At 39.9% G+C, this 13,960-nt stretch overlaps 1 protein-coding gene across 1 annotated transcript in view; it reads right to left on the reverse strand.

The window, feature by feature from the left end:
- LOC117384187 (intermembrane lipid transfer protein VPS13B-like) overlaps nucleotides 1-13,960 on the reverse strand; it is a 270,989-nt gene that overhangs the window by 90,233 nt on the left and 166,796 nt on the right. Inside the window, exons 36-38 of the mRNA XM_033981473.2 lie at nucleotides 9,289-9,615; nucleotides 7,582-7,999; nucleotides 7,296-7,433 (exon numbers count right to left, since the gene is read on the reverse strand). Coding sequence (XP_033837364.1) covers nucleotides 7,296-7,433; nucleotides 7,582-7,999; nucleotides 9,289-9,615 — 883 coding nt within the window. The remainder of the gene's footprint in view (nucleotides 1-7,295; nucleotides 7,434-7,581; nucleotides 8,000-9,288; nucleotides 9,616-13,960) is intronic.

Below are 13,960 nucleotides of genomic sequence, written 5' to 3' on the forward strand. Positions count from 1 at the left end.
AGTGCAATGTAGCTTATCATTTCCACTTGACTTATCACCAGGAAACTTTCCAGCGGTGAAATAAATCGCCTGTGTGCAGCTGCTCATCCAGGTTTCTCTGTCTCCCTCCAAAATTTGACTTATTCCTTCAGCATCCTTCCTAAAGCCATTTTGACATTTTATCAACTGCACCACCAGTGAGTACACTCTTATCATCAAGGCCTAACATCCAAAGTGTAGCATTTCTAATAATCGGACAAAATATATTTTTGGGATAGTGTAGAGATGCTACACCTCTATCCATCTCTAGTATCTAAACACATGCTTTATTCATTTAATTAAAACTTTTCAATTCTTTGTGGTTTTCAGAAATGCCTGTAATAAATCCAATCAACTGTTTAAAAAGCAGACACAGACTTATTTTTGTTATAATGGATCTGTTTGAATAGAGTCCCTTATTTAAACAGTTAGTTCAGCGGGAACAAAGATGTCCCATAGGTTCGGCAGTTACAGTGTATTTATTATTGTTGCATTGATAAGACAGGGACATTTTAGTTCTCCCTGAAGTGTGACTGGAGATCGGGGTTACAATCAGTGCATGTCAACAGAGCAGCAACACTATGGTTGTTAGCCACCTGCTGAGAGTAAGGATATTATCAGCCCATTTAAATGATTAATGTCTCATAGTGTTATTTCAATGCACTGCGGACAACAACATCACTGAGGTCATGTGATAGGTTATAAAATGAAAAAGGCTTCCCAGGACAACTCAATAACATTCTTATCTTTTGGTAGGGCTAAGAGGCTCTTGTGGGAGTGATAAGTCATGACGACACTCTTTCACATTACTTTGCAGTGACCGAGGGATAGAGGGATCTGGATTTTACGTTGTGTGAACTAAAACATGTCTCTGTGGAGAGGGGTGCATCTGTGCGGCTTCCCTCCGGCTTTATCCAGGAACCAGTGGAGCACATCGGTGTTTTTACTGCTGAGGAGCAATGTCAAGCCATCAATCTTTCTCAGAAGTCTAATAAAACAAGCGTGCAGTGTTGTATGACTTCATGTCCAGTACATCTCGGACATTTCCTTAAGTTTGGCTGGATTTCTACAATGTGGGAATGTCAGCAAGATGGACATTGTACTAGTGCTCCATTTGGTTTGAATATTAAGATACAAAAGAAGGAAACCTAATACTTAATAGTATATTAACAGTTCATGGCAGATTCAAGTACAAAAGTGAATTGAGATGTAGTGCATTGCATTTATAAAATGTGTAACAGAAAAAAACAACACACTTTTTTGTAATCAGGTAGGTACAAGTACAAGAGTACAAGTATTATTTCCTTTATATATTTTTCACCCCCTAATTACAAAATCATAGCTAAATAAACCATAATTTGAGTGGCCACCCAAAATAAAACTTTTAGTCTATCATGTTTTTCCAATAACGCACCCTGACAATAGCTATTTTAAGCATGAGAAGTGAGAGAGAGTGCAGAACATGGTCTGGTCCTGAGACATGGGGTGAAGAGGTGGTGTATCTTTGCAGAACAGGGCTAATGTGAACAGGCTGGGAGTGTTCGTGGGACCGGCCCGTCTCAGGTGTCAGCATCTATTAGCACCAGAGCGCCCGGGAGATCAAGGTCTGACACACAAACCCATACACACTTATGGAAATCTCTAAAGAGTGGTGCGCAGATCAAATATGCTTATTACCCTGGTTACTTTAGCTTTTAGGAGAGGTCATGCATGACGCCGTCCCCACTTTGAACTGGCAAAACACCACCAACATTGTTTTCATTTGCACCCCGCCTTTGATTTTTTAGGTCTGACTTCTGCACGCTTGACTTTGTGCTTAAAGACACAGGTGGCAAAAATTTCAATTATAAAGGGCTGTGTATATGAAAGGTACACCTTTTCAAACTAAATCTATGCGTGTCTTAAGCAATTTCTGAGGGGCATCTGCAGAATCCCACTGTCACAAAAAGGCCCTTGTACCAGGTGAGGTTAGTGACACCCGCTTCTCATGCAATCTGACTCAAATTAGTATGTCTCTGGGCTGTTCAGAGGGGCACAGGCTTGTATACAGTAACTGACAACTTTCCTACAACGCCATAGTTTGATGTGAAGCAGGGACACAACAAAGAAATGGTTCCAATTTGTTCTAGCTAATCTATCACCTGCTGCTTCTCCAGTGAAGGAGAAAGTCAACTTCTCATCTCCAAGTGGTAGCAGTTACATCCTGGTCTCTGTTATTGACCCGCTCTAAAACTAGGACTGAGTCAAAGAAAATAAGGGAGCCAGAGGGGAGACGACATGTGGTGTGTGTTTGAAAGTCAATCAACGGCAATGGACGAGCTGGAAAACAAGACCATCAGTATCATTTTCACAGATGAGCACCTTAAATTCATGAATCATATACAAATCATTTCAGATGTTTTATCAGTTACATTATATTGCCAAATAATCACTCAAGTCACTTTGAATTGCAGATGTATTTTTACAAGGTAAGTGAGTCAAGCCAAATAAGAAATTCATAATTATATTTCTGCTGTTCAACAAAAAGAAATCAAAATTAATCTGACATCATCTAAAAAAAACATTACCATTGAAGTTGGGTGAAAGTCTCCTATTTATTAAATTTTTTACATTAATTTACCTTATTAAAAAGCGCACCCGTCATTTGAATCTTTGAAACAATATTACTTATCAGTTTCTGTCAGTGTACACCTTGCAACCACTTCTTTACAGAGTCATACTCATTTTAAGATCCAGTGGGTGTTTATTGAGAGGTTTCTATAGGAATTATAACATCCACTATTCTGTAACCTGAAAACAAACTTGAGTGATACGCTAAGCTTGCCTTGAACTGTTCTCGCTGGCTTCCTGTCTGCTTCTCCATTAGCAGTGTTTATGAGTGTGTGTGTGTGTGTGTATGTGATGAGCAGCTGTTGACTGAGGGTCAGCCCTGAAACACCATCCGGCCCACTGGACACATGTTACCCCTGGTTCCCACTCAGCATCCTTGGGAGGGCAGCTCTGATTGGCTCGGAAGGATAAATGCTATTGAAATTGCGAGCATATTGTTGTAAACACATTGGAAGATGTGGCCTCATGGCACTCTGCTCTAGGTTTTGTTGTGCGTTGAAATAAATCAAATGTGAAAAGCTGTCGAATCAAAGCACAGGCGCCAGACATGATACATAGACATCAGAGCAGGAGACAGCGGCCGCAAACACAACATCTGCTACATAAATACAGGAGACACAAGGCTGGACACACTTCTTCCTCATCACAACACAAAAAGTCAAGTTTATTTTAAGGCATCTTCGGCCAAAATATTTTTCAGATAGAAAGATGGTTGTAAAATGCACCAATAAACTGTATAGGCACTTGTTTAAACTGTCAAAGTTTCTGGGAAGCCACTAAAATACCAATTGGTTCAGTTTATAGCCACAAATCCTAACAATAGTAATATTTCAGTCAAATTCATGTATCCACTAAGAAACCTGATGGTCAAGAAAGTTTAAAACAAACTTGTGCACCAACTATAACATGTTTTGTTTGTTTTTTAAATAAATAATGTACTGTGTAAATTGATTGTTAAAATATTTGCATATGGTTCTGGAGTTTCATTTTAGACCCATGACTCTGAACGTGATGTGATGAATGTGATGTGATGAATGTGATGTGATGAATGTGATGTAACGGAGAGCTCTGTATGCTGCACTTGTTGAGACTCAGGTCATCTGTGGAAAGCTGGAAAACTGCACACACCATTTTATTGATCTCTCTGTGCTGAATACTTCTGCTCAAGTTAAACTCCTGTTACTCAGCCATTGTCCAACATGGAGTCAATGGACGATCACCCGAGTGACATGGTGAACGATCTGATCTCCTTCATAGACATGTTTGACTATGGAGACGTTGAGATGGACTCTGAGCCTCAAAGGGAACGTCTGTTTAATGGTCCAGCTGCTCTGGAGGCCCCAGTACAAGCTGTTGAGGGACCACCTCAACATGTACTGGTTCAACATTACACTCATCCTGTGGCAGTTCAACTCCATGGTTAAGCAATGTACCGCCAGGCTTTAATCTCAACAATTCTTTTTTTCTAGTGGAATAAGTTGTCAGGCTGAACAGACCAAATATCATGAACAAGCTCATATCAATGAAAGTGTTCTCAGAGTTTTGTGTCCTGGTCAGTATCAAAGGAAACCTCTAAATATAGAAGTGAGTAAAACTTATTTCAGACATTTATGATTCATTTGCTGAGAACCAGTATGGACTAACATTTCTTTTTGGTTTGTCTCTCCAGTATGTGCTTCAGGACTGCAGTGCATGTCCGACCCCCAAAACAGGTAATTTATCAAAGCTATGTCTGTATATTACAGCTATAGCCACTATGTAAAGACCAACATCTTTATATTGGGCTTTTGTCACTAACTTTCACTAACTCTCTTCATTTCAGTTTTCAGTCTGAGTTTTTTGGTCCATCTCAGAGGAAAAAAAGACTTCTGATAATGAAGAAATGAGAAATGTCTGTTGTCTGTTTAAAATGTTCTAGTGAACAGACATGGACACCATCTTTGTCCTGGCATTCCATTCCATTAAATAGCATTAACTTACCTTACAACTCATCGTCATTATTTCAAGGCATAAGACAACAAATAAAAAACTGAGATAGTCCACTGACAAATAAACCTACTGTGTATGTTTAAAAACTCCACCAGGTGCAAGACCAAATAAAGATGCAACAACTAACACAACAATTAGAAAAGAACTGACAAATCAAGAATTTAACTAAAAGACTGTGTCTGTTTTCTATATTTTATAAATACCACAAAAACAAGCATTAACCAAAAATGTATAAAATAAAAAAAATATCTGAAAGCTGTGTTAGTACTATGCAGTTATGTATTTGGAGCAAAGCATGAGGGTTAATTAATTGGTTTTGAGCAATGAATTAAAAAAGATTTAAAACATTATAAGCACTAGGAATAAAGAAGGTCTAGTCTATGGTTCTTAATTTAAGTTTCTAGCATTTATCAATGTGCTCCAGCCAAATGCATTCCCATTGATGAACACTAGAGAGAGTCTGTTTTTTAAGAATCAAAGGGAACCAGTAGCATGTGTGGCCAATTCTAGTTGTTTCCAACAAAGTTGAACCTGGGGCAAAATCCTGTGCCTGGATCCTATCTGACTCATCTGGGGAGGCTATAATTTGTATCTGTATATGTTTTTGCACACTCAGGTGAAGACAATGAATGCGACTCATTAGGAGTAAAGTTGGCCTACAAAAGAAGCACATCTTGGCCTTACCATAGCTGCAGCAACATAATCATTAGCATGTTGGTAAAATTAAGTAACATTAAAATACTACAGTGTGATACATTGAAAGAAATAGACATATAGATACCTAGATAGCACCACACAAGCAGCACTGTGTGGCCGCATGCTCTAATCATTAAGAGTTTGGACAACCACTGCTGCCTATAATTTACCTTAGCAAGCAAGGTGTATATACAAACACAACAGCCAGTACATAACAAACATTCTCCTTATAAAAATCCTTATATTTTACAATGGCTCTACAAATCTAATAATCTGTTCTATTAGAGTGACATTGGAGTACTTTCTAGTTAACAGCATGTTTCACACCTCAACAACCTTGTCGACAGTACTGAATATATATCGAAATAACAAACTGGAGGAAGTATTTTTATAAGATTATTGTTCCGTACCAGAATTTACAGTGATCCAGTGGGAGCTTAGGCAAACCTCACCACACACTGAAGCAACTTTCATTATATGTACACAGTTAATCCCATCAGAGATATTTAGCATAGGTTAAACCAACGGAAATGTTGATGTAGTTTTAGTCTTGAGAAAGGTCATGCTTGTTCTAACATGACCACTTCCTTTATCGGGACTCCGCTCGGGGATAGATGGGCATTAGTTATGTGTGAGTGTAGAGAGGGCTATACAGAGGGCTGCATTGTGTTGAGACTCAGAGGACTTACTGACTGCAGGAAGCAGTATGTAGGCGACTGACCAAATGTCCTTTATTTGGGATTTTAATCTTTTAAGTGGATTTTTGTCAAACCCATGTTACTCTGACTTTCTTCCACCACTAAAGACAAGAAGTTACAGAAATAAGGATCTGGCAACCTTCATTTGTAAGTTTGTAAGCAAGTAACGAAATGTACGTATTCCTAAATTTGTAGCCTAGATCTCTTCATTCCTCCACTGAAAAGAACCTCACCCAGTGTTTCTCAAACTGTCTGTTTAATTTAGAGACAAATCTCAATGTTTTTGTCCTTCTAGAACTAGGCATAGTTTAGTCTCATTTTAGACCTGGTTTACCTGATTTAAACCTGATATAGTTCAGGCTTATATCTGGAGGTGAAATTGTTACTTGTTGCGAAAAGTTTGAGAACCATCCTAACCAATTAATGTCAAATTGTATGCTTTTGTCCGTACACAACTGCGAGCTGAGCACAGTCTAGAGAACACATCGAAGACTCATAGTTATTGCTAATAGGGCCCTGTACTTTCCAGCATTACAGGAATGAACAGGATATGTACAGAGAGCTTTTGCTGACAGCAGGAAGACGGGATGTATGTAGGCGACTAACTATATTTCCCTAAAACTTCAACACCTACACTCTCTCCTTTGCATGCATGCACAGTATGGGTCCATCCGTGCCGCTAACATGTGGCTGAAATAACGCATGTCCGAGTGCATCTGCAGCATCTGGCCAGCTGTGCTCAGGGAGAAGTCAGAAGGATGTCCTGCCTACACACACTATTCATAAATCTCTCAAAGGAACGAGGCAGTAGCATGCATTCGTATACACCAAACCCACTCATGCTTTTATTCACTGCCGTTTTGTATGGTTAAGATGTCAGCCACACCTTAAGGTCAACAACTGGAGTTTAAAAGGAGGCATATGGCTATCACATCAGTCTAAAAATAGATATGCGTTTTTGTTTTTTGGAATTGATAGAATTAACAAGTGGGTGATAATTCAATCCAACATAAAATAGAATAGTTTGAAGAAAGTTATACATTTATAGTATAACTTACAAAATTTTATACATCTACGTAAATCAATAACATTCATAAGTTATTCAGCAAGTTGTTACACCAGATGCCCTTCCTGTCACAACTAACTAAAAAGGAGTGGAATCAGGAGCATGGTATACTCCAAAATGTATACAAAACCAAGTAAATAAAATCGCTTGTTTACCAGATTGAACTGAATTATAACAGGACCATGTTAAACAGTGTGTTTTATGTGGAAGTTTCCCACCTGGTCCATTGAGGAAGTCTTTGACCTGGAGACAGAGCAGAGGGGGAGGGATGCCCGTTTTACTGTCCACTTCTCCGGCTACTGTCTGTAGCCAGGACACGTTGTAATCTAGAGACTCTGGCAATGTCTTCCCCAGGTCTGCAAAGAGAAGCACTATAAGAAAATGCAGTGACCAAAGATAGCTTGAAACTCTCAAGTAGAAGTTAAGATCTAAAATAAATAAATGGAAAGATTTTGTAAACATTGTTCACTTTTCAGTTAACTAGAAACACACAGTATATCTTACCAAGGCACTTGTAGTCTGAGGCCACTCCTCTTAAGGCCACATCAAACACAGACAGTTCTATCCTCTGCTTTCTGTGATGGCAGCTGAGCAGGATGGAGGGCTGCATCACCTGGAGGTACAGCAAGGGTTCCAAAAGCTGGTCCCCGGGCCCCCTGCGCCCTGGCTGCCTTACTATAGTCACCCCCAAGGCCTGGCGGGCAGAGGAGCGGCTGGGGATGGGCAGACCCTCCAGTGAGAGCAGGCTGCCCCTCATCAGTGGAGAGGCAGGCTGAGACATGTTACTGTTCAGTATGTCCTCTGCCGTTAACCCTGCCAGAGACCCCTGAGCCGCTGCCAAAGGTCCATCCGGAGTGGGTGACGGAGAGATTGGAGGAGAGACAGATTGCACTTCAGGCTGGTTCAAGGCACTCTTTCCCATCTGCAAAAAAATGAAAACAAAACAGAAGTGTCAAGTTTAGTGGACATTTTGTGTCTTAATTAAAGTTAAATTAATTGCCTAAAACCTAACAAAAACGTATATACAAATGTCACAGCAGGTAAAATTGTTATTATCATTATGTTCTGTAACAGGGGTCACCAAGACTGTGCCCACAGGCGCCATGTCGCCCCCAAGCCCCACATGAGTCGCCCGCAGACCGGTTCTAAAAATAGCACAACTCACTAATGAGCTGCATCTAAAATTAAATTTTATTCTGTTGCTATTTTTTTTTTTATTATCACCCTTGCGTTTATATAGATTTAAAAATGACAATATGTTCATTATACACGAAGTTTAGATAAGTTAAGGTGAACTTTGACCTACTCACGTCAAAGGTCAGTATTGTGCGCGTGACAAAACCGGTGCTCCGCTCGCGAGCGCTGTGAGGATGCGCTGAATGCAGTTTCTTACTCCAAAACATGGTAGAAAATAAAGAGATCACTTTCACAACGATTTAAGACTGTAAAAGAAACCTGCACGTATCTCATCTGCGGAGCGATTGTGGTGACGGCAAAGCGGCACAATGTGGAGGGACACTTCACTACATCTCACAAAACTCCACACTAACTACCCACAGGGACGCGCACTCCCCACGGGGACGCACACTATGGGCAGAACAAGCCCAGAGCTAAACGCAGCTTTGGGTAAACAACAGGCTTTTTTCACCACACTGGTGAAAAAGTCACACAACGCAACCGAGATTTATTTAAAAATATGTAAGCTTATTTTTCTTTAACATTACATAATTGATAACTTTATGAAACATGGTGCAATGTATATTATTTATGTTTTGTTAAAAAGGTTTGTCAATTGATAGTGAAAATGGGACAATTTTCCTATGAGATGTAGTGATGTAAGTGCCATCTGGAGAGAAATCATTAATGTGATCAGTGTCTTGCAACATGATCAGTGTGTTCACATAGATGATTATCATTTATCATTATTAATAATGTATAACTAAAGGCAAACTGAGAAAATTTGTCTCAAACTGGTAGCCCTTCATATGACTCAGTGCCCATAAAGTAGCTCTCAGGTTAAAAAGGGTTGGTGACCCCTGTTCTGTAACGATATGGAATAGAAGAGTAAGCATCATAGCAAACATCAGAGTAAGCAGCAAGCATCATAGTAAGCAGCATAGAAAGTCAGGTCACTCAATAACAGGAAGAAACAAAAAGTATCTAAAAAAAAGTTTACTCTGGACAACTATCCTATATCATAAAATTACTGACTTTTTCAGCAGGGTCCTTCTTCTCAGGTGTACTGGGTGTGTCAGATAATGGGGGATTAGAGCAGGCGTAGGTCATGACTGACAGTCTGCTAGCAGTGAGGAAGATGTCAAAGGGGATGAAGCTGAGGTTTTTGGTGATGGTGGACTTGTGGGATGGTCGGGCCAGGCAGTGGTGGCTGGCTCCACTCTGTTGCTCAATTTGGACAATTCTGATGTGTGCACTGTCACTGCCAAAGCCACTGTCCTGCCCTGTACCACTGTGCCGGGATGGGGCCTCTACCCCTACAGAGGTATCCCGACTGCGGAGCTTCTGCTCATGTCGACGCACCTGAGAACAAACATACAAGTAGTCAAATTTATAGGTTAACTCACACACTGTAATACATTGTAATACAAAGCTTAGTTCTGCAGAAACAACAGCAGCCGAGGACCAGGTGAACCTAATAATGTGGCTATTATTGTAAAAAAAAAAAAAAAAAGTGCCTTTTTGTTTATTGTTGTTGTCTACCATCTGACTTTACAAGAAACAAAGGCACAGACCAAATGGCTTGCTTGATTAAAACCATGAACAAATAGACTTAAGAAGCAGAGCAGACTACAGAGACATTAAAGGCATGCTGTGGGACTTTTTCTGTGGCCATACAATCATTTTGCACTTCATGCATTATTGGTATGCTTTATAAAAAAAAAAAAAAAAAATAAAAATAAAAAAAAAAAGTCCCTTACTCCAACAAATCAAATAGTTATGTACCGCAACTGTGGCATTGTGTAAAAGGGAGCAGAGATTTTATGCTTGGGATGTCAGAAGACTTCCAGTCTCTGTGGCAATAAAAGGCTTTCAGTGACAGCTGAAATAAATCACGGTGGAGTAGGTTACTGTGTTTCAAGGAACAATGAAAACAGGCATCTTTATCCAGCTACCAAAAGCATGCCATCCCTGAGACTATAAAGATGCCGCGGCTGGCTCCCACGGGGAACAAATGAGACAAACATATTAAACTAAATGGTACCTAGCAAATAATGGACTGGTACAAGTGACTGTTTAAAATGAAGAAAGCTGGGAACAACATGGACTAAACAAAAAAACAGTTTCCAGATCCTGTTGCACGGAAATGTTTTATAGTCATGGAATCAATTAAAAAATAAGAATTCGATATGGGAATGTGCAGAGAGAACTGAAATGTTAAAAAGCAATGAAATGTCCAAAAAACAGATCTACTACTGAGGCCCAAACTATTCTCAAAATGGGGTATATTCTCAGTTAAACCACAATAAAGCATTGTAAGGTTGAAATAAATTGTTCAATGCGTTGTCTGTATATTTCTTTCACCAAGGCAATCTAAATTTGCACAGAAACCTTTCTATGGATGCAAAAAATCTACTGCATAATTATTTATCATTGACACCAATAACAAGTTCAACACGTTTAGCCCATTACTGAGGCCATTCCTTGCCTTCCCCATCCACCTTAATTGGTGCAACATAATTTCCAATTAGCTACCGCAGCATTTGTAACATGATGATGATAAATAGTGAAACTGGAGAGTCATACAGAAGGATTTTCAGCTCTCAAGGTGTGTCTTGTCCCCATAGTCACACACACATACACACACCCTGCCTGCACATGGTTGCTATTATGCTGTGTTCATTCAGCTGCCCCTTCCCCTCTTTACATTGCTCCCGCTTGCTCGGATTTTAAATGTATATTATTGCTGTGGTGCCGATAGTGTTTCAGGACCTCCAGGCGGATACTAAAGCCACTGGCAGCACATTACACAGAATACTTGACTTATTAGATATTTCCTATTCTAAACAGTGTCATCAAAGGCTAAGAACAAGAGCCATATAAAACGCAGCGGCATGCCTGCTCAGTTCTTTTGGGCTGGGCCTGAATGCAGAGAGCTTCCATAGGATTGGCCTTTGCCAGATCCCTCTCTGTTCTCTGGTCTAATGAGGACAGGATGTGTGCACTTCGTTCTTTTCTACAGAAATGTAAGATTTTCCAAGTATCGAGAGACGAGAGGAGAGGGAGCTGAGCTGGACCTGTGTGTCTCCATGTGTGTTGTGTTAAGCAGTCCTGGCATTGGCCTATTTCCAGGGCTGGTAGTCATGAGTTATATTTACTTGAGTTACTTTTTGAATAAATTGATCTTCTAGGGGTAGGTTTTCCCTCTTTTTAAGCTATATGTAAAGAGCTATGGTAATAATTTAGAAAGGACAATAGTTGCTTTTCTATATCATAAAGCAGTGTATTTATCTAAACAAACGGCAGGACATCACATGTGAAGAGCATCCCACACTAAAGGGCCTCATACGGCAGCTGAGCCAGGAGACAAACTGCCAGATCCTCTTTACGCTCCTTTGTGTGCCTTCCCAAAGCTTTGAGCATACACATGCATTTACAATTACAGCAAATACCCTGTCTTCTCTGTAACCACCACTACAAGAGATTGCCCCCTAAGCACATTTTTAGTCTATATTTAGATGTGCTTACAAGTGGAATATGGGATAATAGGGAACACAATCAGGGACATGGAGAGAAACGAGACAGTTGTTCAAGAAGCTTGAATCAGCAGATGTAATCAGAGTATTAAACATATAAGCCACACAGGAACAGGACTTTCCCAAGTTTGATCTTAACCAAACAAGTGGCTAGCTTACTGCAATTCTGGGCTTAGTTTTAGCCATAAAGGAAAATTCTTAAAAAAAAAAAAAAAAAAAAAAAAACACAAACCAAAAAAAACTATACATTACGCTACTGTCAATGGGGCATTTTTTGACCCAGAAAAGACAGAAGATTTATTTACTGTGAGTTTAGGTCTGGGTGCTTTTCAGACATGCATTTTTACAGCACATTTTCCTAGTTCATAAATACTTGCACTATATTGCAGAGGGCATGTATACACCAAAAATTGCTCTAACCTTTCAGCAATTTACTCATTGACAGAGGGCAATAAATTCAGCACACAGACATAAGCAGCAGCTAAAGCCCCAGGTCCCAGCTGAAATCCTTCTTTGCAAACATTATTGTGGATTGTATTATATAATGATCAGGGTGAAGCGCCGGTTCCACATCCCACTGCAATCTTGAGTTGGACTTTGACGATCTGGAATGAGTGCGATTATTGTACACCCCACACCCCCTCCTGCCAATCATGAGGTCATCCCCTTCGAGGCTGGCGTTCCGAGGAAAATAACTGATAATCCCACTAGTGTAAAAGTATGAGTCTCCAGTGAGCCAATCATGTTTGAGTGCATCCATATGACCTCTGAACCCTGTTTTGGTCAGAAACAGAAGATAGAAGATTTGGAAGAGTGATGGACATTATAAAGGGTTAGTTTTATCTAGTTCAGAGGTAAAAAAGTAAATATTATATGCATATGTATAATTGCACCCTGTGTATGGTTCTGTTGTTTACTGTGGTGTGAGCAGCCCATTGGTCCAAGAAAAAATTCTCCTAAGGGAGACAAATAAAAGAAATCTTGAATCTTGAATCTTGGTCAACAAGAAAAAAATCCACAGAATCAGAATTACTTTTTAACTTTCCTACCAACCAGCTAAAAATAAGAAGAAGAAAACTAAAATAAAATAAGATATTAGCATCACAGATGTCTGTGTAATTCCTCAGTCATCCAGGTATGATCCATAGCCAAAGAAAAATTAAGTTCTGTCAACTGGACAAAAGTTTTAAAGTGAAGACGTTTCACCGCTTATCCAAGCAGCCTCTTCAATTCTGGTGACTACTGCTGGATCAGAACATCAAGCTCACACGGGAGGAAGTCAAGAAGAACAAATTGGCCTTCTTAGATGATGCAATAACTACAGGAAAGACCGGAGACTCCAGGTAGAAGTCTTCACAAAGCCCACACACACCGGCCCAATACCGGCTTTTCAATTCACACCATCCACTGTAGCACAAATGCAGAGTTATTCAAACATTACAACACAGGGCTCAAGTGGTTCCTACAAAAGGGGAAAGTGAAAGAACAACACATGCAGAAAACCCTCTTTGCTTGTGGATATTCAAAATGGACCTTCAATAGAACTAAGAGAGTCAAAACACGACAACAAAGAATCAGAACCGATGAGAAAAGGTGTAATTATTCCCTACACAGCTGGTGTGTCTGAAAAGCTTCAGAGGATTTTCAGACAGCATGAAATTCCAGTCTATTTCAAATCTACAAACACTTTAAGACAGACAAAATGGTTCACCCAAAGGACAAAACCCCGAGCCACAAACAAAGCAATGTGGTCTACTCCATTTAGTGTAGTGAAGAGTGCAGTGAGCTTTATATTGGAAAAACAAAACAGCCACTCCATAAGAGAATGTACCAACACTATCGCGAGAGCAGCTCAGGACCCCAAACAAAACAGCCACTCCATAAGAGAATGTACCAACACTATCGCGAGAGCAGCTCAGGACCCCAATTCGCTGTACATCTCCATCTCAAAGTCACTAATCACTCCTTTGAAGATAGTGAGAGTTAAATCAAAACCATGGAAAAAATAGTGATGACCATTATGCTAATAGATCTGAGTGCACCCATTAAGGTCCTAAACAATTATCCAAAATATGATCCAGACACAGTGTAGCTCAACAGACCTACCTCCCACAGATAGATATAAGGCAGTGTCCACCAGCAATCTGACCAGAACTGAAGAAGCGGCTTGG

This window comes from Periophthalmus magnuspinnatus, chromosome 16, assembly GCF_009829125.3.
Source record: "Periophthalmus magnuspinnatus isolate fPerMag1 chromosome 16, fPerMag1.2.pri, whole genome shotgun sequence".
In the NCBI taxonomy this organism is placed as follows: Eukaryota; Metazoa; Chordata; class Actinopteri; order Gobiiformes; family Gobiidae; genus Periophthalmus; species Periophthalmus magnuspinnatus.